The sequence below is a fragment of the Ostrinia furnacalis genome, unplaced genomic scaffold, assembly GCF_004193835.3.
Source record: "Ostrinia furnacalis isolate ACB-3 unplaced genomic scaffold, ASM419383v2 OfSCF2054, whole genome shotgun sequence".
NCBI classification, from domain to species: domain Eukaryota; kingdom Metazoa; phylum Arthropoda; class Insecta; order Lepidoptera; family Crambidae; genus Ostrinia; species Ostrinia furnacalis.
The window spans coordinates 707,987-734,266 of NW_021132293.1; the positions used below are offsets into that span (position 1 = coordinate 707,987).

The 26,280-nt window shown below is 37.6% G+C and overlaps 1 protein-coding gene across 6 annotated transcripts in view; it reads right to left on the reverse strand.

Moving 5' to 3' along the window:
- The window catches only part of mib1 (E3 ubiquitin-protein ligase mind bomb 1), a 146,538-nt gene that overhangs the window by 105,521 nt on the left and 14,737 nt on the right, over positions 1 to 26,280 (reverse strand). For all 6 annotated transcript variants that reach the window (XM_028307028.1, XM_028307031.1, XM_028307033.1 and 3 more), the window contains one exon: positions 130 to 281. In XM_028307028.1, the coding sequence (XP_028162829.1) occupies positions 130 to 281 (152 nt within the window). The remainder of the gene's footprint in view (positions 1 to 129; positions 282 to 26,280) is intronic.

A 26,280-nucleotide genomic window follows, 5' to 3' on the forward strand; every position in this document is an offset into this window, starting at 1 on the left:
TGTAGGGTCGCTCGTAGATAAGTATGCCGAAATATTATCTGTACAGCACACATGCATTTTCCTGCTTTGTAATATATTTATTAAGAATGTGTAATTTAATTGTTTTTTAATGTGTATTGCTAAAAATACCTTGGATTGCCTCGTAGAGCAGCGTGATGGAGCGCGTTGAAACCGTTGTTGTTTGTGAGAGTCATATCAGCACCATGCTCCAGTAGCATAGATAACATGTCATCTCGTTTCTTAGAAATGGCATCATGTAACGGTGTATCTCCTTCTGAATCCTGAAATGAAAACAAATATGTATAAGAAGATACAGTAACAAGGAAGTGAATCGTTCGGTATGTTCTACTAATCAATTATAAATTGCCTCATCCCAACTACTAATCCCTGTAAGAAGATTAAGTTAGAGCTGGAATTCGGTGTCAGCTGCGTCTACAACATTCAACCTGAATTATAAAGCATCGCCCGTCTGGAGTATCGCGACAATTTTCTAAAACATCAAACCGCTCGAATGAATAATTGAGGCGGCGGAGAAGGCGTTTAGGGCGTGGATTATAGCGACTTGCATAATTTATAAGCATCTCAGAGTGGTTAAGGCGAGCAGCGAAAGGCGAGCTCCGAGCCCGGGTGATGCGCTGCCGACTGCCAGGCGTACAGCAAAATCAGAAAATGGTGTCGAGTTCCGTAATATAGGGCGAACGACGCAAAAAGCGCGGCCACCGCGTCATTATCATAATCACCGCCGCTGCGTGCCGCTACGGTGCCGCCCAAGCAGTTTCGCTTTGTGAGCGTGCATTAAGAGAGCTGAGCATTGTGCTCTGTCATTCCGCAATTAATTTGCAAGGAACTGTGGGACGAGTAATTTTCATTCCCAAATATTACATTAAACATATCTTTGAGTACCTACCAACAAAACAAAACAAGGATTTACTATTTCCGTTGCAATCCTAATATACAGAGATACATAATATCATAATAACCGAAGATATAAATATTCCTGATATATTAGTCTGACTATTGTGATAACAAAATTACTCTGCCGAAATGTGCGACACATATTCAGTAAGCAGTAATTCAGTGCAAGCTCAACCACAGACACGGGGTAATTCGGCGCAGAATAGCAGCATTAAATATTAATCGTATTGGCATATATATGGCTATTATGGCCTGTAATTCATGCCACCGGTGCGACCATATCATTACGCACAGATGCAAATTGTTTGATTGCTCATATGTAACAATAAATGAATGAAATTAAAGAGTAAAGCTAGTTTAACGAAAAAGCTCTCAGGATATTTATGGTCTTCACAAGTGAGCCGATAGCTAAGGAAAGGAAAACCTAATGGGAATTAAAAGAAACAAACATTTTACACTATACAGTGTTATTACAGTCAAGTAGTAATTACACTCATTTTGGTTGTTGGACTACCAAATTCATGTAGAGTTTTGAAGATACTATGGTAACATACCTATTTGGTAAATGTGCTAAGGTGGGAATAAGTGTTGGGGCGAAATAAGAAATTTGATTTACGCGGCAATATCCGCAGGTGCACATGAGCTGCAGCCACCGCGCGCCGCGCTCGCGAATATATACGACTACCCGCCGTAGCTGCCACTTGACGGCCCCATAACACAGCACGTCAAGAAATTTTAATTTAAACCCATAACACGTGCGAGCCCCAATCAACTGTTTTATGATATAATAAAATTTCACCGCGGCACTGTCGACTATATCTACTCCAGAGTCATGCTAAACCCACTCGAATTAATTTAGGTGGGTTATGTTTTATAAAATTAATACAATCTACATATTACGGTTGGGCACCAATTTTCCGGTGCGAATATAAAGGATCGTAAAGCGACGTAGCGGAGATAACGCCATTCGCTGTGTGCACTAATCATAACGTTAAAACAAACCGTGCCAGTGGCCAGACAATAACAAAACAAAACAACAAGGTAATTACTCAAAGATAAGAGCAACGCGTCGAGCACGAAAAGTGGCGACCCGAGAGGCGCGGGCGGCGGGGGGCGCGCGGGAGACGCTACGGGCTGATGTCACGGCGCGATATCGCACCGCTTCTGAAGTACCTACCTAACTCTAAAAATTCGTTAGCCTTGATTAAAATGCCAACTCGTCGCATTATTGTGGATGAACAAAGAACAGGTTTATCAACGGAATTAATGCTAGCTGTAAAAACAACGGTCCTCTTGTAAACGAAAATAATGGCAGTGATTCGAAGCGAATATTAATTGTGAGCACCAAATTCAATATTTTGTCTGAATGCGATTGAAATTTAGAAGCGAGCTATTTTGATATCTCAATGCTGTGTTTAATTAAATAAATAAGTTTATAATAATAAAGTTATGTTAGTATAATTTTATTATTCCTTTTGCTTTTACGAATTCGAAATACGTAAGATGAATGATAATTGGAGTTGGAGGAATCATTAAAATCTGAAATTATTACTCTTATCAGGCTCTACCGCTACGATGAATAATATTGTATAGCTGAATCATTAACTGGTTTAGACTAATGATAATCGAAAATGAAGTAAACCCTAACCGTAACCTAAGCCGTAAAAGCCAGTGCTCAACCGCATCCAAGCGAGGCTTCATCATTGACGAGGCAGAAAGAAAACAACTAATTGTTTAATTCCAACCCATTAAATCGAGTATTACGGGCGGATTACTCACGGGCCATATACCGCGGCAGCGCCGAGCGCCCGCCCAGGCTCGCGCCGCCCGCCCAGGCCGCTGCCGCCCGCCAGCGCCGGCGCGCATCGTGTGACGTTAGCTCATAACCACAAATCTACATCTAACTCGCGTTTCAATACAATACATTACACACAACAGCGGCAGTACAAACATCAGTATGTCCTACTCAAAACTAACATTATTATTTGCTGAACCAAACATTTTTTTATTCTGATTTAACTATTATTGTGTTCCGTACATTTCTAACAAGCTTTTATAGTGAGCTTATATGAGCCCAAATCGCGTGATGAAAAACATTATTATTTTCACAAGTGTTCAGTGATTGTTTCACTCAAGATAATAGTTTTTTATTTTATAAACACTATATAAAATTAACTCGGAAGCCTCAAAGGCTCAAAACTATACGAGTGTTACCAAACTATGACTGTATGTGTGATGTACGACTATGTACTGGTTCTTGTCAATTTTATTTGAATATTGTATCAATAACCTGGCATCACATGATAACCTGACACCACATGTGATGCAAATAAACAATTTTAATTCGAATATAAATTAATTCCTTCTTTCATTACTTAAACAAGTACAGAGCCATAACTTAGATCTAGCAAAGCTTTGTTTACATCAATATAACTTAATCCGTTCTAGGACAGCTCTTCTAGACGTCTGGAAATCTTCAGTTTCATTAATTTTACTCTATCAATTAACAACATACTGACAGTTAATTAAAAAAATATTCAATGAATACAAGAGAATAATAACTACAAGTGAACTTGAATATAATATTGTTGGAACTCAAGGAAAATATTTAGAGATTATTATTTGACATTAGATAAATGAAGTAAGTAAAGATGGCAGATATTCATTAAGTAAATTAAGTAATGATGGCAGATTCAAAATAGCCTTTCGATTCGTTAAAAAATGTCAATACAACAACACAAAACCAATTTTGCATAATTTTGGAAGGGAACTTGGAAACAAAAGACAAAAGGAAATACAGGTTCGACCGTAGTCATAGCGTGGAAATTTGCCAACACGGGACGTCTGGTGTACTTTTAAATTTATGGAAATTCGACACAAGATAAAAGTGTTTGTTGAACGTCGAAATTTAATGTGCGATGCACGTTACATCTGAATTAATTTACCAATCCGTATCGGTAACAAATTTATTGATTGGCTGAACTAGTTAAGTAGTGCGAGCTTTGCAATAACAGGGTGCACCCTCATCAGCCGCCCTGATTGATTGTGCGGAAGTAAGCCCCCGCACTATGCCCGCATTCACATCCATACAGGCTACGTGCATGCTGCGAAAATACGATACGGATTACTATGAGTTTCGCTAAGATAAGTAATAGCAACATGGATCTGAAAAGCTCCATAAATCCTGAAGTCCATTAGTGGTCCAATATCTCAACTACACAGTTCTTTGTTATTCTACTGGACCGCCGCGGCGGCGACCGCTCGCCCCGCGCCTCTTAAAACGTGAACACTGTGCTTTAGATATCGGAAAACGTTAATGTAGGTAGGTACTTGGTGAGATTTAGCACAAAGCGCTGCGCTACGGGACCTCTCGCTTGCGAAGCAGCGACTAATACTCCTGGCATTACCGCTACCGGTTTTTTGTTGTATTGTGAGGATTTAGAAGAAATTTGTTGTTCAAGGAATCTACTTTAAATGTAAATAAAGAGAGCACATTTATGCAGACATAATTTTAACCTGGTAACAATACTTTAAACCTAGTGATGGTTCTTGTTTCATACAAAAACAAAATATAAATCATATTAATTACTGAATATATTTGAGTTCACATATAAACAAATATTGGCATCAGCGTTAACTTATACTGATATGAACACCAATTTATTATACTCGTAATAATAAATTGGCGTATTTCCATGGACAAAAACTATATTAAGCTTCGAAAAGCGATGACTCATATAGTGAATCTGCAAAAACAGCACACAACTTTACGCTAAAACAGGACTCGATTGTAATAACTAGTTAAGTGAATTATTCGGGTCCGCATTTTCAATAACAGTTTCCGAACTTTCAGCAGTTACATAGTGAATGCTAGGGTGGGAAAGTATTTATTAGGTGAATATTGCTGTGATACCAGTGTGCCGGTCGAGATTACTGCCGAGTATAGGGAGTTTTTCCGACCTATCGGTGCTGTGGCCGAAGCACAGGTGCCAATAATGTGGCACGAACTGATTTCCAGGTCAGAAGGTTCAATTCGGGTCGACACTTAAACTATTACAATGTTGAATATACGAGTTCTTAACTATTTGCTAGATTTAGTGAATTTTATTTCTACTCTATTTTATTTTCGTTATTTAATCATTTAAAATGGTTTGTAAACATGCCATACTATTCTTACATTTGAAATGAACTCGTTTTAGCCAGTAAAAAGATTTTCAGTTTTCTCACTCTTATGGCATATGGACAAGATTTAACTTTAAGAGTAAACGGTCTTTGAACAGTTTAGTCATTGACTTAAATGGTTCTCCATTTTAACACAGCGAGAAAAGAGCTTCTGCAAAACGTCTTTGTACGAGTAAATAAGCTTGAATTGACACTAAACGGAACGGCATATATTATTATTGAACAAAGTAAAGAATTACGTACCTAGTTATGGAGTTTTAGGAGAAGTGCCATAGTAATAAATATAAGTGCTGAACAGCGAAGAAAGAAACCATAAAATTTCAGGTGACGTCGGCCCTTCCATAAATTTATCGACAGCTCGTGGTAACAGGCAATAAGGAAAATATTTATGAAGTAGAACCGGGGCCAGTGCGATTCTCATTAGCTAATTATTGTAGATTTAAAGGGGACGTTTTCCTTGTCGCGTTGATCACAAGACGTGTGTATCTCCGGGATGTACGGTAATTAATAGAAATTAGAAATGTTGCAAATGTTTTATATCAGTAAAATATTTTGTTATTTTTAGTATGAACGAGTTAGTATAATAGCATGCTCATATCTACTATAGTAGGCATAATAAATGTTGAAAATTAATTTCATACTCGTACTTCACTCAACAAACAACTGTTATTCGTGATATTGACCTGAGAGTAATATGTTTGAATTTATGCTAATTAATTTAAAGCCTACCTGGGACCGAAACATTAGGCTCTACACTCGCATTTAATTATATTAGGAACTGATATTTAACCTTGACCTAACATTTTTTTAATAAAAAGCAAATTTAAATACTAATTTACACTCAATTTACACGCGGCATTAGATATGATCTACTTCAGCTACAAGTTCAGTACAGGATTTTGCTGTTAATAACTATTAATATAGCCAAGTCTCACAGTCACGGCATTTTCGGGGGCATTTAGTAATAAACGGAGTTTGTTACAAATAAGGATTCTAGTCACAAGACCATAATGCTAGACAGAAAAACCTATGCTTACGCTAAAAACCCTTAGAATAAACTAAACGAATGGCGCATCCCATGCGTAACGTTTAACAAAGCTATCTCCGACCAAATTGGCACGTTTAATTGAACGCCTGTTTCAACCATTAGCGTACAGGACAACAGTTATTGGCAGAGCGAACGTTCCGACTACGGAAGCAGAGATCGCACGTAGCACTGTCTGACACGTAGCTCTTTGTAGCACTATGATAACGTTTTGTTACGTAGCGCGACCTGTCCACTTCACAAATCGGTCGACTACGATACACTTTTTCGTAGCTAGCATGGGACAAAAATAGTGTCTTTACCCTATCTGGTGGAGGTGGTGTATAATATACTTTATAGAACTCGTTTTTTGCTGCGATTGCCTCCGGGCGACACAGGCATTTTTGAAAAAATATTTCAGGAAATATCATTCTTTCTGAATGTGACACGGCCAATAAATCGCATAATGGTGTCGTAAAATTTCGGCGGTATTATCTTGGGAAAACCCGGCTATTTTACATTCACCTGCGAGGTTTCCCTCCGCGTCCAATTTATGTTAGTGGGCACAAAACGAACGCTGACAAATGTGGAAATAAAATGAACATACGTTTTATCTCTACGCTCACGGAGTCGGTTTTCGAGCTAGCGGCTCGACGGGGAGCCGAGCCAAAAGCAACGAGGGAGGGAAGGCTGCAGAGCGGACCCGGCGGGGGATACACGATCCGCGGACATCTCCCATGCCAAAATGTGTGAACCACGTGTTTCATAAAAATCCACGTCAAGTTTGAGAAGGGATAAACACATGAAAACTATATTTATGTAGGAATTGAAACCCAGGTTGTATTTCTTCAGCTGTATTTGTATTTACTCCAGGATAAACCACAAAAAATAGGAACGTCTTAGAACCGTCTTAATACTAATCGTCTTCTGTTTAAATCCCGTCGTTCTTACTTCCTCACTCATTCATTCCGTCTCACTCACTCCCTTGCGTTCCGTTTCACACTCCCACACTCGGCCATCCTGCGTACAGTCCGCCCTCGGACTGTTTCATTTCAAAATTTTACATTAAAGCGTCTTATAAGTAATCTTGTTTAATACAATTCTTATAATCATCTTTCTCGTATGTTCTAGCTTTCTTTCTTTTCTTGTTATAAACTCTAACACTTCCATCTTGAATTGTCTCCACACATTCTCTTGCCTTTTCTCTTAACTCTGGTCTTGTCTCGTTCATTCTTTCTACGTTTTCCTCTTCTATCATCTTAACAAGTTCATNCATACAATCGTCTTACACTCTTTAGAAGAGCACACTGATACAAATAAATAATAAAAAATACTGTCTAAGATCTCTAGCTAAAGGTCTAAGCTGTAAGATAGAAGAATCTTCTAGCCAAAAAGATGGCAGATGCAGCAGATTTTAACGGATTTAAAACTGAAGTTCATATGACTCCTTGTAGAGCTGAGTCTCTAGAGCGTCCCTTTCTCCACCATGCGTAAGAATGTTTCAAAAATACTGTCTAAGGTCTGTAGCTAAAGGTCTAAGCTGCAAGATGGAAGAATCTTCTACCCAAAAAGATGGCAGATGCAGCAGATGTCAACGGATTTAAAACTGGAGTTCATGTGTATCCTTGTAGTTTTGAGTCTCTAGAGCAGTGGTTCTTAACCTTTAAGTCATGAGGGACCATTTTACCAAATTTCTGTCTTGTCAGGGACCACCTCATAATCGGTCAAAACCAGTTTGACTGCAAAAATCAGTTAAAAGTGGTTTTGACCAAGGTGTGCAAGGGCACATCGTGGACCACTTGGAATGCCTCCAGGGACCACCATGGTCCCTTCCTCCACCATGCGTAAGAATGTTTCAAAAATACTGTCTAAGGTCTGTAGCTAAAGGTCTAAGCTGCAAGATAAAATAATCTTCTTCTAATCTTCTTCTAGCCAATAACATTAAAACTATAATTTGAACGAATTTTGCTATTAGTGGACAAATTTCTGCTCACGATGGACTAATTATCTGCTATACTCTTGACTCTCTAAAGCACAACATTTATAAAAATTTTGCTGCGGTAATGCACTCCAGGTAACAGTGTGTGATGCTCATTGCTCATTGCTCATAGTGATTTTCGATACAGAGCCCAGTACATACGTTATACACAAATTATGGAAAGAAAACACCCAGACCAATACAAACAAATATGTATGCAATTTTAGTATGATATTTTTATTTATTAATAAACAAAAAGACTGAACAAAATTGATGCGTGTACTAATTAATGTAATTAACCACATGCAAAGCTTTGTGAATTGCAACAACTATAACACCGGTCAACAAAAAAAAATTTCTTTTTGCGCATGGATTTTAATTATTTTATTCTGATTATATAAGAAAATTTATATAGAAAAGTGCGATTACAAATCGAAAATATTTGCTTTTAAAGAAGTTATAGCGATTTGAATTTTCCATCTTCATAGTAGAATGTCTCTAAAGATGCACGTCCCATTCTCATTGGGGTATATTTATACATAATTATGGGGGCTTATTCGCAAGAACAGGGGGCACGCTTTCATCAAAATATAGTGGGATTTGAGAGACGACGTTACCAAGGCCATATACTGAAAGCATGATAGGGTTAGATTTTTATGAGAAAAATCTTCTATGGAACATGACAGGAAATTAGACCTTTTTTTTTAATCAATATTTGGACTCTATTTTCAATTTTCTCTTGTGAGAATGAATCTTAAATGGATGTTTGGTATGTTTTAATATTGAGAAAGAATGAAAGAAAGAAAAAAAAATATTTGGCATCAAATACATTCATTGATATGAATTTTTCTATTTTGTACATATAAAAGCAAATTCAGAACAATTTTTTGTTGTTATTCTTATTTCTAGGTTATAAAGCAATAAAAATAAGCTATGCATAACCCGTGCGCAAAAATTCTGTAGGCAGTTGTAATTTATTATCCAAGCTCTAAATAATCGCTNGTTTCACACTCCCACATTTATGACCGTAGACTCTTACTATCCTGTATGTCTCTGTATCTGCACCAATATTATTGCAAAATGTAGATATGGAATAATAGTAAATACTGTTACTCATTTTGAATAAAAATAATCCATTATTATTTTTTTCTATGTTTAACCAACCAAAATTATGTTTTTGCAAACAATAATACAGACTGTTTTAAAACTTTTTTCGAAATAAACGCTAACTCTTAAATCNTACAGGTTGGCTAAATTTGTTGACATTTTCAAAAATGCACACAGGCTATATGCTACGCGCAAAATGTCTGAAAACAAACTTTTTCGTAATACAATTATAAAACCTATGTACATTTTCACTATCAGACGTATTGCTATAATACCGACTGTCTTTTTTTTTGACACAGCAGAAATGGCCTCCCACTCAGTTGCTACACTTTCGACCGTTACTACACACCTAGTCGGGTTCAGAATCATACAATCTAACGATTTTATAGGGTTTTTGCCGTATTGCTATGAGACTTGGTTTTGGTCGTGGGCTCTCGTACTAAAACAACGCTTTGAACTTTTGAAAAGACGTTCGAGGATAGTACACCTATACATACACATTACACTTACTATGAACTTATAGGTAAGACATGAACGTTTTAGCTTGATATTAAAGGGTATTTTTGAATTACTTAATCTCATTTTTGATTGCAGTAAAAGTTAGTATAACTACATAATATTAGTCAAAAAATACATACAGGATTAATAATAAGCTCTACAATATTATTCATAGACGTAGATATCTGTAGACAGGTAAAATACTTTAATCTAAAACTCAATAGACGCTGGTGCTAATACTGCTAATTGACGGTAGAGCAGTTAAGCACTATTAAGAACAAATAAGTTTTGAGAGTCGTTTTACAATAAGTCTAAGTTTAATAAAGCTGTGCGGACGGCTAAGCTATTCGTGGGGAAAAAATCCAAAATGGAACGGTAGGTACACTTTCTAAGCCTAGTCGGCTCTCTAGTGGAAAAGCCGCTTAGTAGAACGAGGACTCTGGACATACGTATAACGCAAATAAGAATAGTGTGCAAGTGACACAGGGGAAGATGGTGTGATAAAGTGCCCTCGGTATTTAGAAAGTTAATAAAGCTTGTTTTGGACACTACTTCTATGTACTATGCCAGCACTCTCGTGGCTTCCCCAATCAGCTTTGATGGGCATTATCACACAGTTTCAGCTAATAGTAGCTCACGCCTCACACTGTTCAACCACCACATCTCTGGTAGGAACGCAGCCTTATAGCTCGCCCTGTTATCCATACACATCGTAAAACTTTATTTACACCCTCTCAAATTTATCTTCGCAAAACTTTTCAACTCGCATATGACGACGATAGCTTTTTGTTATTTAACAGATGGGCAAAACAAAGATTGTGTACATTATAGTGTTTTTCTAATTTATCTTCTATAATTACACTAAGATTATAATCAAATCGTCAAAATTTATAGATTGATTGACAGTATTATAAACTGGTGGACTTACAATTTTGCAATTTTAATATTTCTAGCCAGATTTATTCACAGTCTATATTTAGTAGGATACGTACACGTAAGTCTTAAAAAATTCTTAAATTATAGGTACATATACTTAACTACTTATTAGTTTTCTAAAGTTGTTAGTTGACGGAAAAGGCCTGACTCACTGACTCATCAACGTCCAGACTTAACCCTTGTGCCAAGGAATAAGGAAGGACATTTTGAAATTCTACCCTCGAGGGAGCAAAGGGGTAGCAAAGTTTGTATAGTCTGTGGTCAGATTTACTTGAATCTTGGTATTAATATTATTATATTATTTGATATAATTTATCAAACACCTTATTTTGATAAAATTAAATTTTTGATGAGGTGAAAAGATGTTCAAAGTTTGTGTGGGTCGTGTTTTATTTCGGTCGGGGCCGACCCCTAATAAATCCGAATTTATTTGAAACTTGGCCTTAATTCTCATTGATATAATTAAACAAACACGTATTTAGAAACTTTTATAAGCTGAAATGGGGTTACGGCGAGTTTTCGGTCGCCGAATGCTCGATGAAATTGCCGTTTCAATTTTATATACCTTTTATTTGTCAGTTTTGTGTGGTGTGCAAAACGGTGACCTTAACAAAGCTGAAATAGAAAGTAAGAGAACATGCCTGCCTATATTTAACCAACATTAAAAAGTGCATTGCAGGGATTCACTGAGCCATTCTATTTCAACCCATAACTATTACACTAAAGTCACTTTACAATGGCACTTCACGTTGGCACGATCGTGGATTCCTGTAAAATAAAGACTCGAAAACACTGTTCATAACCACTTTACTTCATGATCCATGTTAATATTTGCTATTAATATTTAAATAACTTAATTATCCTGCCAACATGGAGTGGGTGAGTCTATAATAATCAAAGTATTATAAATTATAAGTAAAAGCGCTTTTTTAAAGCCTATTTGCAAAAATAAATGAATTTTATGAATTTTAATTTTTATTTTTAATTAAAATGAATCTCTAAGAAACTATTTATCGACTGGAATGCCTTCTTGTAATCTAATTTTTTTTATCTGCATTAATTTACTGTAATAATACAAAAGTACTCTCGTGCCCGGTGAGCGATTTCCCATAGTCCCAGAGTAATTACACGGCGGGCTCACAAAGGCCCTGGGCCCGTGAGGCTGCGCGGGCGGCGGGGCCGGGCCGAGCCGGTAATGCATTGCTTACATACGTTTACCAATAACAGGATGATGGAGTGTGAATATTCTTGCATATTTATAAACTCAGATGTAGCGTTTTTTTTAAGTCACCTTCTGAAGTTAAGCACTATATTTTATCAATGTTTACCTATACAAGTAAGAAATTAATATGATTTATATAAGTAACATTAATAAATAGCGAAATTTCGAATATGTTTCAATTTCAGTTTTACAGAAAAGTTTCAATACTTTTCCGCTCTTAAGTAAGGCTTTAAATAAATTACTATAAAGCGCAATATGAAATTAAGGAATGAATTTTTATATACTCAGGATATCCCAATGTGTTTTTAAAACCTAATAACAGTTTATTTTAGTGAATACTGTGAAAACGGTCTTGAAAATAGGAACGAAAAACGGAAGCTGCTATAAAACTTAAGTATAATTGAACGGCAAACAGTTGGGAGATTTCAAGAGCTATAATGACTGTAGACAGGAGTGTGGGAGCATGTAAGGGGCTTGCGTCGAGCGCTGCCCTAATGAAGCCGTAAGCGAGCAATGGACGAGGCACGGCACAGCACAGCTGCCGTTATTGTCGCGATTACTATAAAGATAATATGATATTGCATTTTACTTAGCTTAACGAATTTAAAGGCACATTCGAATATATTCGCTAATATAAAAATTTGGTAAAGCGCGAGTCGAACGGAGGTATTGAAGTGTGTGTTGGGCTTTTTGTTTCTTTTTAATTTTAATTATGTATTTATGACATTCGAAAGAAATTAAAAAGTTAAATAATGTTAAAAGATTTAGGAGAGTTGAATGAATAATAAAGGTTATAACTTTTTAAAAGCTACGAGGCTCATTTAAATTTTATACGGTTGATACGTGGTATCCTTTTACTACCTAGTGAACTATTTTCGCATACTTTCTACCTAATTTAGAAATGGTTTAATATACACTTAGGTAATACTACGTACCATATTATGTGGGTTACTTCTTTTCATCACATTATAAACAATGAACAATTTTAAATTGAAAAGAATTCCACTTAATCATACAATCAACACAAAACCTCAGTCAGAATAACCCCATCAGCCGCCGCAAACATTGCCAAAATAAAAAAGAATCTATCAATTTTCGCAAACACTGTTAGCATGCACGAATGCAATGTCAAATCATGCCAAAAGGAACGAGCGAAATTGGTGGTCGAAAAACGACACAATGGGGAAAAGCCAAAAAGCAGATTCAGATCACGGGGCTATGTTAACCGGCACGAGTTCGATATTCGGGCGATGGCCCCCGCGCCGCCTCTCGCCGGCCGCACTCCGTAGTTATAATCTAATATTCGCAATTTACGAGGATCGCAGTAGGGCTCCGCTGGGAGCCATAGCACTGTCATCGCGCCACCGTACCTGCCGGCTGCACTTACCCTGCCGTTAACTCTATCGTTGTAGCTTTTTACGCTTTTTACGAGGGTAATATTACGTACATTGGAGAAAGAAATTCCCTTATTTATAAATTAAGTCCACGTGCATACGTGCAAGTTACTTCACTCAAGTCAATGTCTGTTATAAGAAAAGAAAGTTCAAGGCTGAAGACAAATTATTTTATAGTTCTAATCTTTAACAATCTACATTGTGATGACTATTAGTCATCAGATAATCTAATATCATGAAAATACCAAAAAAGGCTTCACAACTTTTAGAAAATATTTTAGATCATGTGCAATTGTGCATGATCAAGGATGACTCCTTACAAATCACTAATATGTGAGCACAAGCTTAAAGCATATTCGATCACTATCAGATAAAAAAATAACTTGAATACTCGTACCAACTATCACAAAATCCACCTGAAAGCAGATCGAGCCACGTTGGCTTTTACGATTTAATAAGGACCTTAAAGGAAGCTCCGCGAAAATATACGAGGACAAGATAAATGATGTTAGGGAAGGGAACTATTACTGAAAGTACCAACGGCCATTGTATGTGGCGCTACGATTCAATACGAGAGCTCCGGTCCAAAGTCTTCGCCGGATCTTTTCACACTTAGGTAAATCTCCAATATCCGTTGCCATCGCCTTCGCAAAAGGCGTACACATCAATACCGATTCATGCAGCCAAAGATATCACTCAATATAGTCAACTCTACTTTGTACATTACGCAGCAAAAATGTTACAACTGCGTCAACGTTTGTAAAGGTTAAATGATACCGTAACATAACATAATGGCATATGTTTGAAGGAGGGAAACGCACGAAAGAAACTGATGATAATGGTGTTTGGAATGTATAGTTATGTCAGTAGACTATTCCCTAAATGATGATAAAATAAAACATAAATATCATCGGTCTATTCATTGCTATTAAAATATTTTGTTTTTATATTTTACTAGCTTTCCGCCCGCGGCTTCGCCCGCGTGGAATTTTGTCTGTCACAGAAAATTTTTATCGCGCGCGTCCTTGTTTCAAAAACCGGGATAAAAAATATCCTATGTTCTTTCCCGGGACTCAAACTATCTCTATGCCAAATTTCATCAAAATCGGTTGCGAGGTTTAAGCGGGAAAGCGTAACAGACAGACAGACAGAGTTACTTTCGCATTTATAATATTAGTTGGGATTTTATTTTTATGAGAAGACCAATTACACTAATAAGTAAAAGGATAGGTTTGTTTACTTGCAAGATACTACTGATTCAGTTCTTCGTATCATTTTTGTAACCCATTTCGTACACAGAGTGCGCAGTCCCCAAGAGTTGCACCTTTCTGAACTTTTAGAACCTTCGTTCAACACCTAAATCACACGTTGTTTCTACATCTGTGCGATTCCGCACATCAAAAAATAAAATAGTGGACCAAAGAAACGTTACCGAATTCGAAATGACTCAAAGTAAATATAATAGCGGAATACAATAGAGGACGGACGACGACATATTTACTCAAATTTGAATCCGGGACGTGAGGAGTCAGCAGTCTATTACGTGACCGTTAATAGCATTCAGGCGGGGACCGGGCGGGAGGACTCGCAGCTAGCAGACTAGCTCCTCGGCCCGAATCGTTACGCCGAGCCCGGGGCGGGGAAAGATCTATAAATTACTGGAACGACAACTCGTTCCGCGCCAGATAAAGCTACGCCGCAAAACAATGCTCCGGACGAATGCCTTAGTCGTTAGCAGACAGAATCGTTCATCTTTATGAACTGTTTACTCGACAGATTCTGAAACATTTCTGGTAATTGCTCAATCCGACAACAATTCGCGACAGCCAAGTCCACTAACTCCAAAATATTATATGCCTCTAAACACTGTACAAATCATTCGCGCAATTCCGATTTGAAAAATTCTTATCCATTATGTTTTGTACTTGGGAAACTAGCGAAGTGATTATGAAAAGAAATAGGATATGAAAACAACAGCCGGTTGATTCTATTGCGATGGGAATTTATAAAAATTGCTTCAAAGGTATGAAGTATGTAAGTAATCATGACATTCTTTATAAAAGACAAATTCCAGAAAACAACAATTATCTTGTCGGAACCAAGAAACAGGTTCACATTGATTCTTAGAAATGTGATGAATATATTAAGACAATAACTGGTCATAATTTGTAATTTTTCCATATTTTCAGCACTTCAACAAGTGCGCGGTTAAGCACCGAGTTCACCGTCAAATGCGCCTGCGCTTATACAAAAACGCAAAATGCGCGCAAAACAATTACAAGCCGTGCTCTAAGCTCATTCGTGATTGAGGTGGAGATCGTTAGCTGAGGTGACTGTTATCTACTTATAGGCTATATTACTTTTCATGAACACCAAATGAAACATAAATATTATGGGTTCAATGATCTACTTCATGTCCCCGATTTTCGTCAAGTCTTATACAAAGAAGGGTTTTAAAAAATCAGTTAATAATGTGATTAAATGACGCAATAATGACGGAATTTAAGTGAAATAGAACGCTACTATTATTTCCATGTTCTATTTGTATTGACAACATCCCAATAGAAAGTTCCGAACCCTAAGCTGGTTTCGTTACCGTCAGTCCATGGAGGATAAATACTTTTTCTGTAACTCACGACTATCCCCAATTTCGTTTCTGAATTCACGTTCAAAGGCGAACGTTTCTGAACTTCCAATAATTTAATAAAGAAAGTTTGGGAAGCGTGCGTGGCTGGCACGCTCGCCGCAAAAAGCCGAAAACTTTGATTCAATTAAAACAGAAAGTTCGTGGAAGAAGTTACAGGCGCCACCGAAGTGTTCGATGCGGCAACGCGCAAGGCGCCTGGGCTGATGCTGTGCAGCACGGCAAGTCGTCTGGCAGTAGAGTTTAGAGTACACCAAAAGGGCACGGTTGATTGAAAGGAACACTTGGCGGAGCTAATAATAACATTTAATGGAATTAGATCACAGAAGCTTATTTAAAGCTCGACCTTTTACGAGTAAAAAAAGGTGTCGAGTCCGGTGGGACACAGGCGCGTAGCCTGCGAAAGTCGCTGGTGGGGAATAAGGGTGACGAGCATTGTTATGCAAATTGAGGTCGTTATTTCGCTACGAGTGAGGAAAGAGCGCGACAGCGAACGCCCTGCCGGTGCCCTGGCTGCGCCCGGGCTCCCCGCCCGCGCACCGCAACGCGGAAGACGCTTTGCATAATTGGTAATACAAGTAGATAGGCAGAGCGGATAGAGCTGTGCGCTTCGGCTTTATTGTAACTACCTTCAGTGTTAAGCAGAGCTCACTTAACGCACCGCCCAAGAGATAACGTCAACTACGCTCCTCAGTGCTCCCTAGCGCTACGAAACGATAAATTGTAATAAGTGAATATTTGGTTACTGCTGTAGATAGTTACTTGTTCCTTATAAAATCCTATAATCGTAACACGGTTTCGGTACGTCAAAGAAATACTTTTACGCATCCCACGGGAGTACATAAGTTCCCTGTGACATTAAGAATTAACAATTTTAAGAATCGGCTAAAAAGTTTTAGATTTTTTTTTATCCCAGAACTACAAGTGTCGCGAGAGTCTCGAAGACCCTTGGAAGCAGAGATACGTGCGATATTTATTTTGGCAATGGTTTGAGTTTAAGGTGAAAGCTTATTGCCTAAGTAAATCTCATGTAGAGTCAACTATAACCCAATTAAAATATTCCGACTATGCTTTGCAATGCGGTTTATTTAGCTGGTAATAAATTACAATATAAAAAACAAGAGGGATCCACATTGTAAATTCTCAGAGTGAATTCGCGTTAAGTCTTTTATTTGTGCCTAAATTAGTGGATATTTACGCAGGCATGTAAAGTTATTTACGATGCCAGGAACTTTGTTACGACTTCCGGGGAAATGAATGTCTGTGGGGTTTAGATCCTGGATCTCACTCTTATGGTTGAAGCTATTTTTTATATAAATTCATATTTAACATTACCAATATTCATTTCAGTAAGACCTAAGTATATCGTCTATCGCCTATGTTTTCAGGTGGGTAGTTTAGTAAAGAACCGGCTCATCAAAATATTTTGTAAATAAAATTCAAAGGCCCTGAAACAGCTGACGTGAGTGTGCGTAGGTATAAAGAAAATTCCATATGAATTGACAGCAGTGGCTGGGCGCGAATGTCACGACCTGTTGACACTATAAGGATGAAACGTGTATGTTTTGATAAGTTCAATTTTATATTATCATCCATCCCTTCTAAGAACTCAAGTTTTGATTAGGTATCAACACATCATTATTTTATCAGAATCAGACACTACGAATGTCAGAATCTTTAAATTGATAGACTGACTCTAAACATCTACCATATCTATAAATTTTGGCCACCCTAAGTATAACCACAATTTTAAGATCAAGGCGTGAAAACATAAATCTTTCTTAATAAGTCTTAAAATAAAGTTGCAATTTACCTTAAATGCTTTGAGAGGCCACTTCTCAAGGGTAATCGGCGGAATTTTCCCCGTTACGTTAGAATTACTAAAGTTATACCCATCATATTCATATTTTTAGCCGAATTATCCAATATAATAAGTTTAAAAGAGTAAGAGACGACTTTTAAAAGGAAAAGTTCTGCGCAAGCACGTAATGGCTCATCCCGCTCACGATTCCTATGCCCGGGGCGGAACAGGCGGACCGGCAGCGTGAAATAAGTTTCTAATTGCTTATATTACCAAGTTATATTCGCTCTTGGAAGTAATTAAGTCAGGAAGTGGAGACCACATTCACGTATTTAAACTGACTCGAATACAATTTATACCCAGCGTAGTTCACAATTAACGCTAAGAATATTTTCTTCAAACTATATTAAATTCTCAGTGCGAATGTGGCAACGAAAGCACTTTGACATAACTCAACCGCAAAGGTTAGGTACCTCACAAGCCATTGAAGCGAAGTGGTGAAATGCATCCGCGTGGAAAAGTCATGAAAAATGCCCGCTCTCTCCTTTTACGGTGTAAGCCTCTCGAAGAGGTGACAAAACGCCGGCGAGGGGTCTGGCGGCTTGATAAAAGAGTTGTGCTTTCCATCTAAGTACGCCTAATGTAGGACATGCACCTTTGTTCGCGTTCCTTATTCGAAATATACTCGTGCCTACCCAACTACCAAATATCGATATCAAGTATTCTCTTCAGCTGATTATACTTCATTTACTATAATTCGAGTAAATTATTAATAGTGTAGAGAACTTCTTAAGTGAGCGCAATTTTCCTTTGATGTTCGAAGTATTAACGTCTGCTTAGAGTTGAGGCAAAGCAATATAATTGTGAAAGTTTAATAACTTTTAGACTATTGTTTCTTTGAACTACTAATTAATCTTCTTAAAACAGAAACGCAAAAGGCATACCTACCTACCAGACGGATAGTCATTAAAAATATTAAAATAAAACTGTAAGTATACCATTTTAGACTCTCTCGACAAATTATGTACATTTGAGAAACTTGTCTTGTAAGTAAAACGAGAAATGTAACGTTGAAGTGGGCAGACGCTTAAATTCTGAAGATATGAAGGAAATGTGTATGCCATTCTTGCTTTCAAGTTGGCAATAACGGCGTGGATATGGACCGTGCTCGTGGCGTTGCCGTGGCAGTAAATTAAGTACCATGCGAGGGCCGCGCAGTCTGCGGTTGTTATCTTATACTGGGATCATTCACTACTTGGTGCTGAATAATCTCATTTTAAATTGCACCACAACCATTGTATACTGAAACAAATTCAAGAATCAAAAACCTCTTCTGGAATAAGCGTTTTAAAAAGCTCGTAAACTTGCAAGACGAAATGCTAAATCATAAAAACTTATACAATCAGTCATGATAGTAAAAACATATTACTATTTGGAAAACTCATTCAACAAGAAATAAACGTTGAGGCAAGCTATGGATAATACCCACAAAGAATTTCTCAAAGGAAAATAAAGAAGCCCAACTTAAATTTAGTATATCGGCCTGCGAGTGTTTACGAGCCAGGCCCCTGAAATAAACAAACCGACAGTAAAGCACAAAGGCCAAAGCTCTTGGGATCGGGCATCTATTCACTATTTCATCACGGGGTAGACTGAAAAATTAAGAAAACACTTATTTAGTAGGTAAGGCTTTTCTAAGATTTAGCGCCTTGTATTATTTATGTTTATGCTAACTTCATTAGTTATTAGTCATTCTTGGATGTTATAATTCAATGTTAATTCATATCTAAATAAATATGCCCTGGAGTACCGTTTACAGTACAACGGAGTTTTAATGAAACACAATAGCACCCCAAGGATATAAAGTCGAAGTATAACAATGTAGTGTCCTATGTTCTGTGAAAACTGAGGTAGGTAAAACAAGTAGTTGTAAAGGGTAGGAATGGACACAATAGGGTGTGAGTTTGCGGCGAGGGGCGGCTGTAGCGGCCGGCGCCAGCTTTCAGCGAGAATTGCTGCGAAAAGGCAAAGTTACGTGCGCCCCAAAACTCGATATGAACACACACGTAGAAACGAGGTCAGTCCCGATAATCTCGGATCTTTAGGTATGATAAAATAATTGTTGTAAGAATAAGTTTACCTAATAAATTAGTAAGCTTTATTGTTGAAAAGTGGTGAAAAAATCTGTCAACGGCTTCTGACATTCTTCTGACTTCTTTATTATTGATTTCTCATCATGATGAGCAATAACACCGGTCAACAAAAAAAATTTTTTTTTTTGCGCATGGATTTTACTTATTATATTCTAAATGTAAGCTAATTTATATAAAAAAGTGTGATTACAAATTGAAAATATTTGCTTTTTAAGAAGTTATAGCGATTTGAATTTTCCACCTTCATAGTAGAATGTCTCTAAGGATGCACGTCACATTCTCATTGAGATACATTTATAGATAATTATGGGGGCTTTATCGCAAGAACAAGGGGCATGCTTTCATCAAAATATAGTGGGATTTGAGAGACGACGTTACCAAGGCCAGTATACTGAAAGCATGAAGCGTTAGATTTTTATGAGAAAAATCTTCTATAGAACATGACAGGAAAGTAGAACTTTTAATTTTTAACTATGGGGGCTTTATCACAAGAACAAGGGGCATGCATTCATCAAAATATAGTGGGATTTGAGAGACGACGTTACCAAGGCCAGTATACTGAAAGCATGAAGCGTTAGATTTTTATGAGAAAAATCTTCTATAGAACATGACAGGAAAGTAGAACTTTTAATCCCAACTAATATTATAAATGCTAAAGTAACTCTGTCTGTCTGTCTGTCTGTCTGTCTGTTACGCTTTCCCGCTTAAACCTCGCAACCGATTTTGATGAAATTTGGCATGGAGATAGTTTGAGTCCCGGGAAAGAACATAGGATAGTTTTTATCCCGGTTTTTGAAACAGGGACGCGCGCGATAAAGTTTTTCTGTGACAGACAAAATTCCACGCGGGCGAAGCCGCGGGCGGAAAGCTAGTTTTTAATAAATATTTGGACTCTATTTTAAAACTTCTCTTGTAAGAATGAATCTTAGATGGATGTTTGGTATATTTTAATAAACAGAAAGAAAGAAAGAAAGGGAAGAAAAAAAAAATTAGGCAACAAATTAAATCATCTCTACGTCCATGTTTCATACATTCATTGATGATTTTTTCTATTTTTTACACATAAAAGCAAATTCAGAACAATTTTTTGTTGTTATTCTTATTTCTAGGTATACAAGCGATAAAAATAAGCTATGCATAACCCGTGCGCAAAAATACTGTATACAGTTGTAATCAATAATAATGTTTACTTTACTTTACAGTTAAATGCCCTGGATTTCATTTACAAATACTTGCACGATTAAGACAAGTAGTGATTTTTTACTTTCATAATAACTTTTGTAAAATTTTCTATGTGTTTTGATGTCATATTTCATGAAAAGCGGATTCTGAGCTGCGGCACCTTTTTATGTCACACCGATTGAATTTTTATATCACTAGGTGCATGATTAATCTGTTGGGATAAAGTCATTATCATTATTGCTACATTATGTAGATATGTTCCTCCTATTTTTATAAGCATACGAGTATACTAAATAAACTCTTTATTTCACAGCAATAAAACTAAAAGCGTAGTTATGCATTCAAAAACCGCGTATCTCTAAATGGCTTCCTACGAACGATTGTGGTGCGGCGCGGACGCGGACGGTGCGGGAGAGCGGACACAAATTAAAACATTAACAATAGGTAATCCCCGCGTGGCTAACGAGCGGCTACGGCCATTATCACCCGCCTATGACATCGGATTATTTTATTGTTATTATCATAGTGTTGCCACCCACCACCCATGTAATTACCAGCGGAATAATTTCATTTTCTTGTGTCGTACGTGGCCGTTAGTTAGTAGAGACAATCAGCGTTAATTGTAATAAAGGATATTCTGGTTTCACATGAACATAAGTACTACAAACTGCTACACTACCTAAGTATGTTTAACTCATGTAAAACTTAAAATTCTTATGTTAGGTCTTAGTAACCAATGACATAATCGAGAGATAAGTACTTATATTTACGAAGTTTAGGTATACTAAGACTGAAAGAAAAACAAATTGAATCTTCGAATGCAAAGATGTCGGTACTTAACTTTGCCGATAGACGAGTAAATCCTGTATACACTACCGCAAGTTTCTCTTGTGCAGAACTTTACAACGTCAGCTGTTCGTAGGAGTTTCCACAATAATCATTTACATAAGCAATAACAAAGTAAAACTTGCAAATACTAATCAAACAGACAAGATTGAAATAACTGTAGGTAGAAAAATGGTACATTCATAAAAACTGTGAGGAGACGGCGCTAATGAGAGAGCATAAAGCGTGACGTCGTAAAGGCAGCGCATTAAGCGCCTGCTGCCAGAAGCTGCCCGTAATCTATTCGTAGCTATTTTAATTAGCCTCGTAGTAATAATAAAACGAGGGTGAAGTTTTTGTGGGATCTCAGGCTATATTTCCCGAGGCGGGATGTCAGTGTGCGACCACAGCCTGTGCCAGGGACCTCGGCGATTGGGAATACTTAAAACAACTTCGCGCTCGGCGAACTTTAAAGTTATGCGAACAGAGCTCTAATGGAAAGCATAAATGTTGGCAAACATCCCGCATGTAAATAAAGGCAACAACTTTAAGCATTTAAACGAGGGAATCATATAAATAAGAGTACCATTAATAATAATGTTTGGACAGAAAATAAAAAGTGAAAAGCCTCAAAAAGAAGTAAAACCTCAAAAACACTTTAGAAAAATATACCTAAGCAAGAATTGGAGAAGGTCATCGCTGCATACAAAGAGAAACAAGCGGTTGCATATTATAGTGGAGTGTATATCTGTAAAGTAAATCTAGCCGGGCATGAGCTGAGGTGAAGTAGATAGCCCCACAATCGCTTCCAGTGGCTCTTGTTTCACGCACCGTCTGCGACTGTAGCGTTAGAATAATACTTATTCTCTTGCCACATTTTATGGAACCCTGCTCTGTTTTTTACATTACTTGAATTCACTACATTTTCTAATTTACTTTAGTATGAGTTAATGTGAGTTTCATGTACGATATAATTGTAAACATGATGCGTTTATTACGTGTGCTATAAACCTAAATAGGTATCTAATATTTAATGTAAAAGAACGTAACGAACTCAACTTTAGATTCTATTATGGCACAATTTCAATTTAACGATGAAGCCAAAGAAAAAGAATAAGAGAAACGGTTCTTCCATATAAAATTCCCTTTGTTTTTACTGTCTTTGATAGGTGTTTCCGATCGAAGGGACAGCCTGTAACGCTGATATTAAAAAAGTTTTCTTTATGAGAGCGAACAAAGATTCCATTGCAATTAAACGCAATCTTAAATAAGATTCCAAACGATGAACAGTGGCGATATCAGTAATGGAGTTTTTGCTTTTGATGTTTTGTATAATATACGACGTGTTATTCACTTTAATTAACTACAGCATATAGTAAGAAGTATACATATGGGTCATTGATAATAAATTCCAGCATCAATGTCATAAATGATAGTACTGTATGAAGGCCATGAAGGGTACTAACTTATATTAAGCCTACTCCTGAAACAGGGATAAAGCAGTAAACTTTACGAGGCAATAATGTATCTCGACAGTTTACCAAACTCGAAGCATAGTAAGCAAGTTAGAATGAGTACCCAATATAAATAGAGACAAGGAGACATTTGTCCGGCAAAATGTCGCTCGCCAGGTCAGGTGGCACACGTTGAAAGCGCTGAAAGCGTCCATAAATTTGAGAGAAGCGAGACTGCGCGGGACACAGGTGCCGCCATCTACGAACCTCCGCGAGAAAGCCTATTACTACTAAGAAACGTAAAGCCAACATGATTTTTAGAGTTCATATTTTTTTCTACATTACGCCAATGTAATCGAGACAACACCCACACGGGACGAAAGAAATACACGTACTTATTTACTTTAATAACAACATTACGATCAACGTTCAGGCAGCGTGTGTGCGGGTGCAGATAGAGACACGGCTAACGAAGTAAACAATCGACACAGACAATTCGCGTCCGACCCGACGACCGGGCTAACAGAGAAACGCCAAGACAAAGGGCTGATGAATCTGATTATTTTGTTCCACTGTTTCCACCCCGCATGAAATCTAAACAAACCCCACGAACCATAGTTCCGACTCGTTAGAGTAAATAGCATAGCGATAGTCCTTTAGCTGCAATACATTTCTTTCACTTGTAAAACTATGTGTTGTATATATTTATTTAGCTTTAGTCTCGTACAATAGTAGAAAACAAAATCATAACGTGTCGAATTTTGGTTACTAACAAAAATTGCATAGGTATATTTAAATGTTCTAGTTTTATGGAAATGGTTTCATCACTTTGTAAACTCAAAAACATAAGAGTATCATATAAATTCAAGTAATAAAGTATAATAACAATGAAGAATGACAAAATTTAAAATTTTACATCCTCAAACAACTAGGACTGAGAATCTCCAGAGACGTTCGTTTTGAATGACAAGTTCAATTTCCAGATCAAAGAAATCCAACGTGTGTTCTATGTGCCGAACCTTTGTCGACAAGATTCATTCGAAAATAGTTCGGCAAATTCGCTAGACCTGCGATATTTTCAATTCGTGAGTGCCTCTACAGCAGATTTTGTGCTCATGACAAGGGATCGTGCGGGGAAAAATGTTACAAAACAAAATGCGGTTTTCTGGTGTTAAAATGTAGGTACGTTTCAAAATTCCGGTTGCACAGGTAGCAATAGGTCAGAGGGGATGAATTATTTGGGCGATGCGAGGTGTACCCAGATAATTCCGCATTCCGTACGTACGGTTGCAGCTGCGGGCTCGGTTTGCCGCCTGCAAGCTCTCACCGACAGCGCTGACACACAACACTGAATAGCGCGTCGCACCGCCTGCATTCCACTCTGCTGCCTCTATACAACGCACCGTTCCAAACGTTTTGTGTGGCTATTTGTATATAACTGCGCGAATCGTATAAAAGGTTTTGCTTTTCATCAAATCAAAAACTATGTTATGTCTAAATGAAAAATATGCTGGTTGCGTTAGATAAGCGTCAATGATGCTTGACGTTAATTTAGTAACACTCTTGATATGAATTTCAAATTATTTCTACCAAAATAAAAGCTATGTTAGCTACTTACATAAAATAATTTTGAATGTTGCTTCCGTAAAGTAAGGGAAATAAAGCAAAAGTGAAGCAGGTTATTTACGACTCGCAATTCCGGCACGGATGGCACAGAGCAGGAAACCCAGCTGAAACTCACTGTTGCAGTTGACGCTTATATGCAGACAAAACAAACTAACTTTGCTATGTTATTTTGACAGTGATTGTGACCATAATATATACCTTCAAAATAATAGTCCTGACTAAACAGCCAGACAATCACAAATCTGTTCGTGAATTACTACGCTGGAACGTGGAAGATACATTTTTATCAAGGGAGTAAAGTTGCTGCCATTCCTGGGGCATAAAACCTTACTTAGCGAGCCACAAATCCTCGTAACGCTAAGCCGAGATAAAACACTAAGCTCGCGGCACAGCGAGCCGGCGCGTACCGTCGCTCAAATTTTTCACCTGCGAGCTGCGCACCGCCTGGCTATACGTTCCGCAATATTACTTAAAAAGAATTATAACATTCCACGTGAGTATAATACTTTCGTTTTATTAACTATAGCGTTGATTTATTGGATATATTTTCAAACATTCACTTAAGCACGCACTAAACGGAATGGGATTCCCCCTTATTCACCTCCAGGCGAAAATCTTATCTCAAGACATTACGGGACTGCTCCTCTCCGGAGATATCTGAAACCGTAATACATTACGTGTTTACAAGTTCCCTCATTTGAAAGCGCTTTTCGGTAGTTTAGGCTGAGCTGTGGACGCGTACAGCGCTCGGAATCCGAGATCAGCAAACAGAGAAGAGTAATAAAGCCATTAATTCCGCTTTACGTGCAAATAACATAAATCAGACTGTAGCGCCTAGCGCCGCAAGACCGCTCGGAGCGGCACGCAGCGGAGCTGCGGGTAAATTAAGCGCCTGTCATACGTCTTACGGCGAGCGGCGCTACCGACAGAGCAAGATTAAACCAATCATCCGAAAATATTTTACAGCCGATTTTTTATTACAGGCGTTTATATTAGGCCTACTGAAAGAACAAAAGCGGCAGATTAAATGAAAAGATATAGGGAGAAAGGATTTATAATATACTAGCGGCCGCCCGCGACTTCGTACGCGTAGATACCGTTTTACCCCCTTGGTGGTGGAGTTTCGTAAAATCCTTTCTTAGTGGATGCCTACGTCATAACATCTACCTGCATGCCAAATTTCAGCCCGATCCGTCCAGTGGTTTGGGCTGTATGTTGATAGATCATTATGTCAGTCAGTCAGTTAGTCAGTCACCTTTGAGTTTTATGAGATTTTTGAAGTCGGTTTTATTTTTTTTTAAAGTTATTATGCTACAAAAATTGGTACCTATCAGTATTA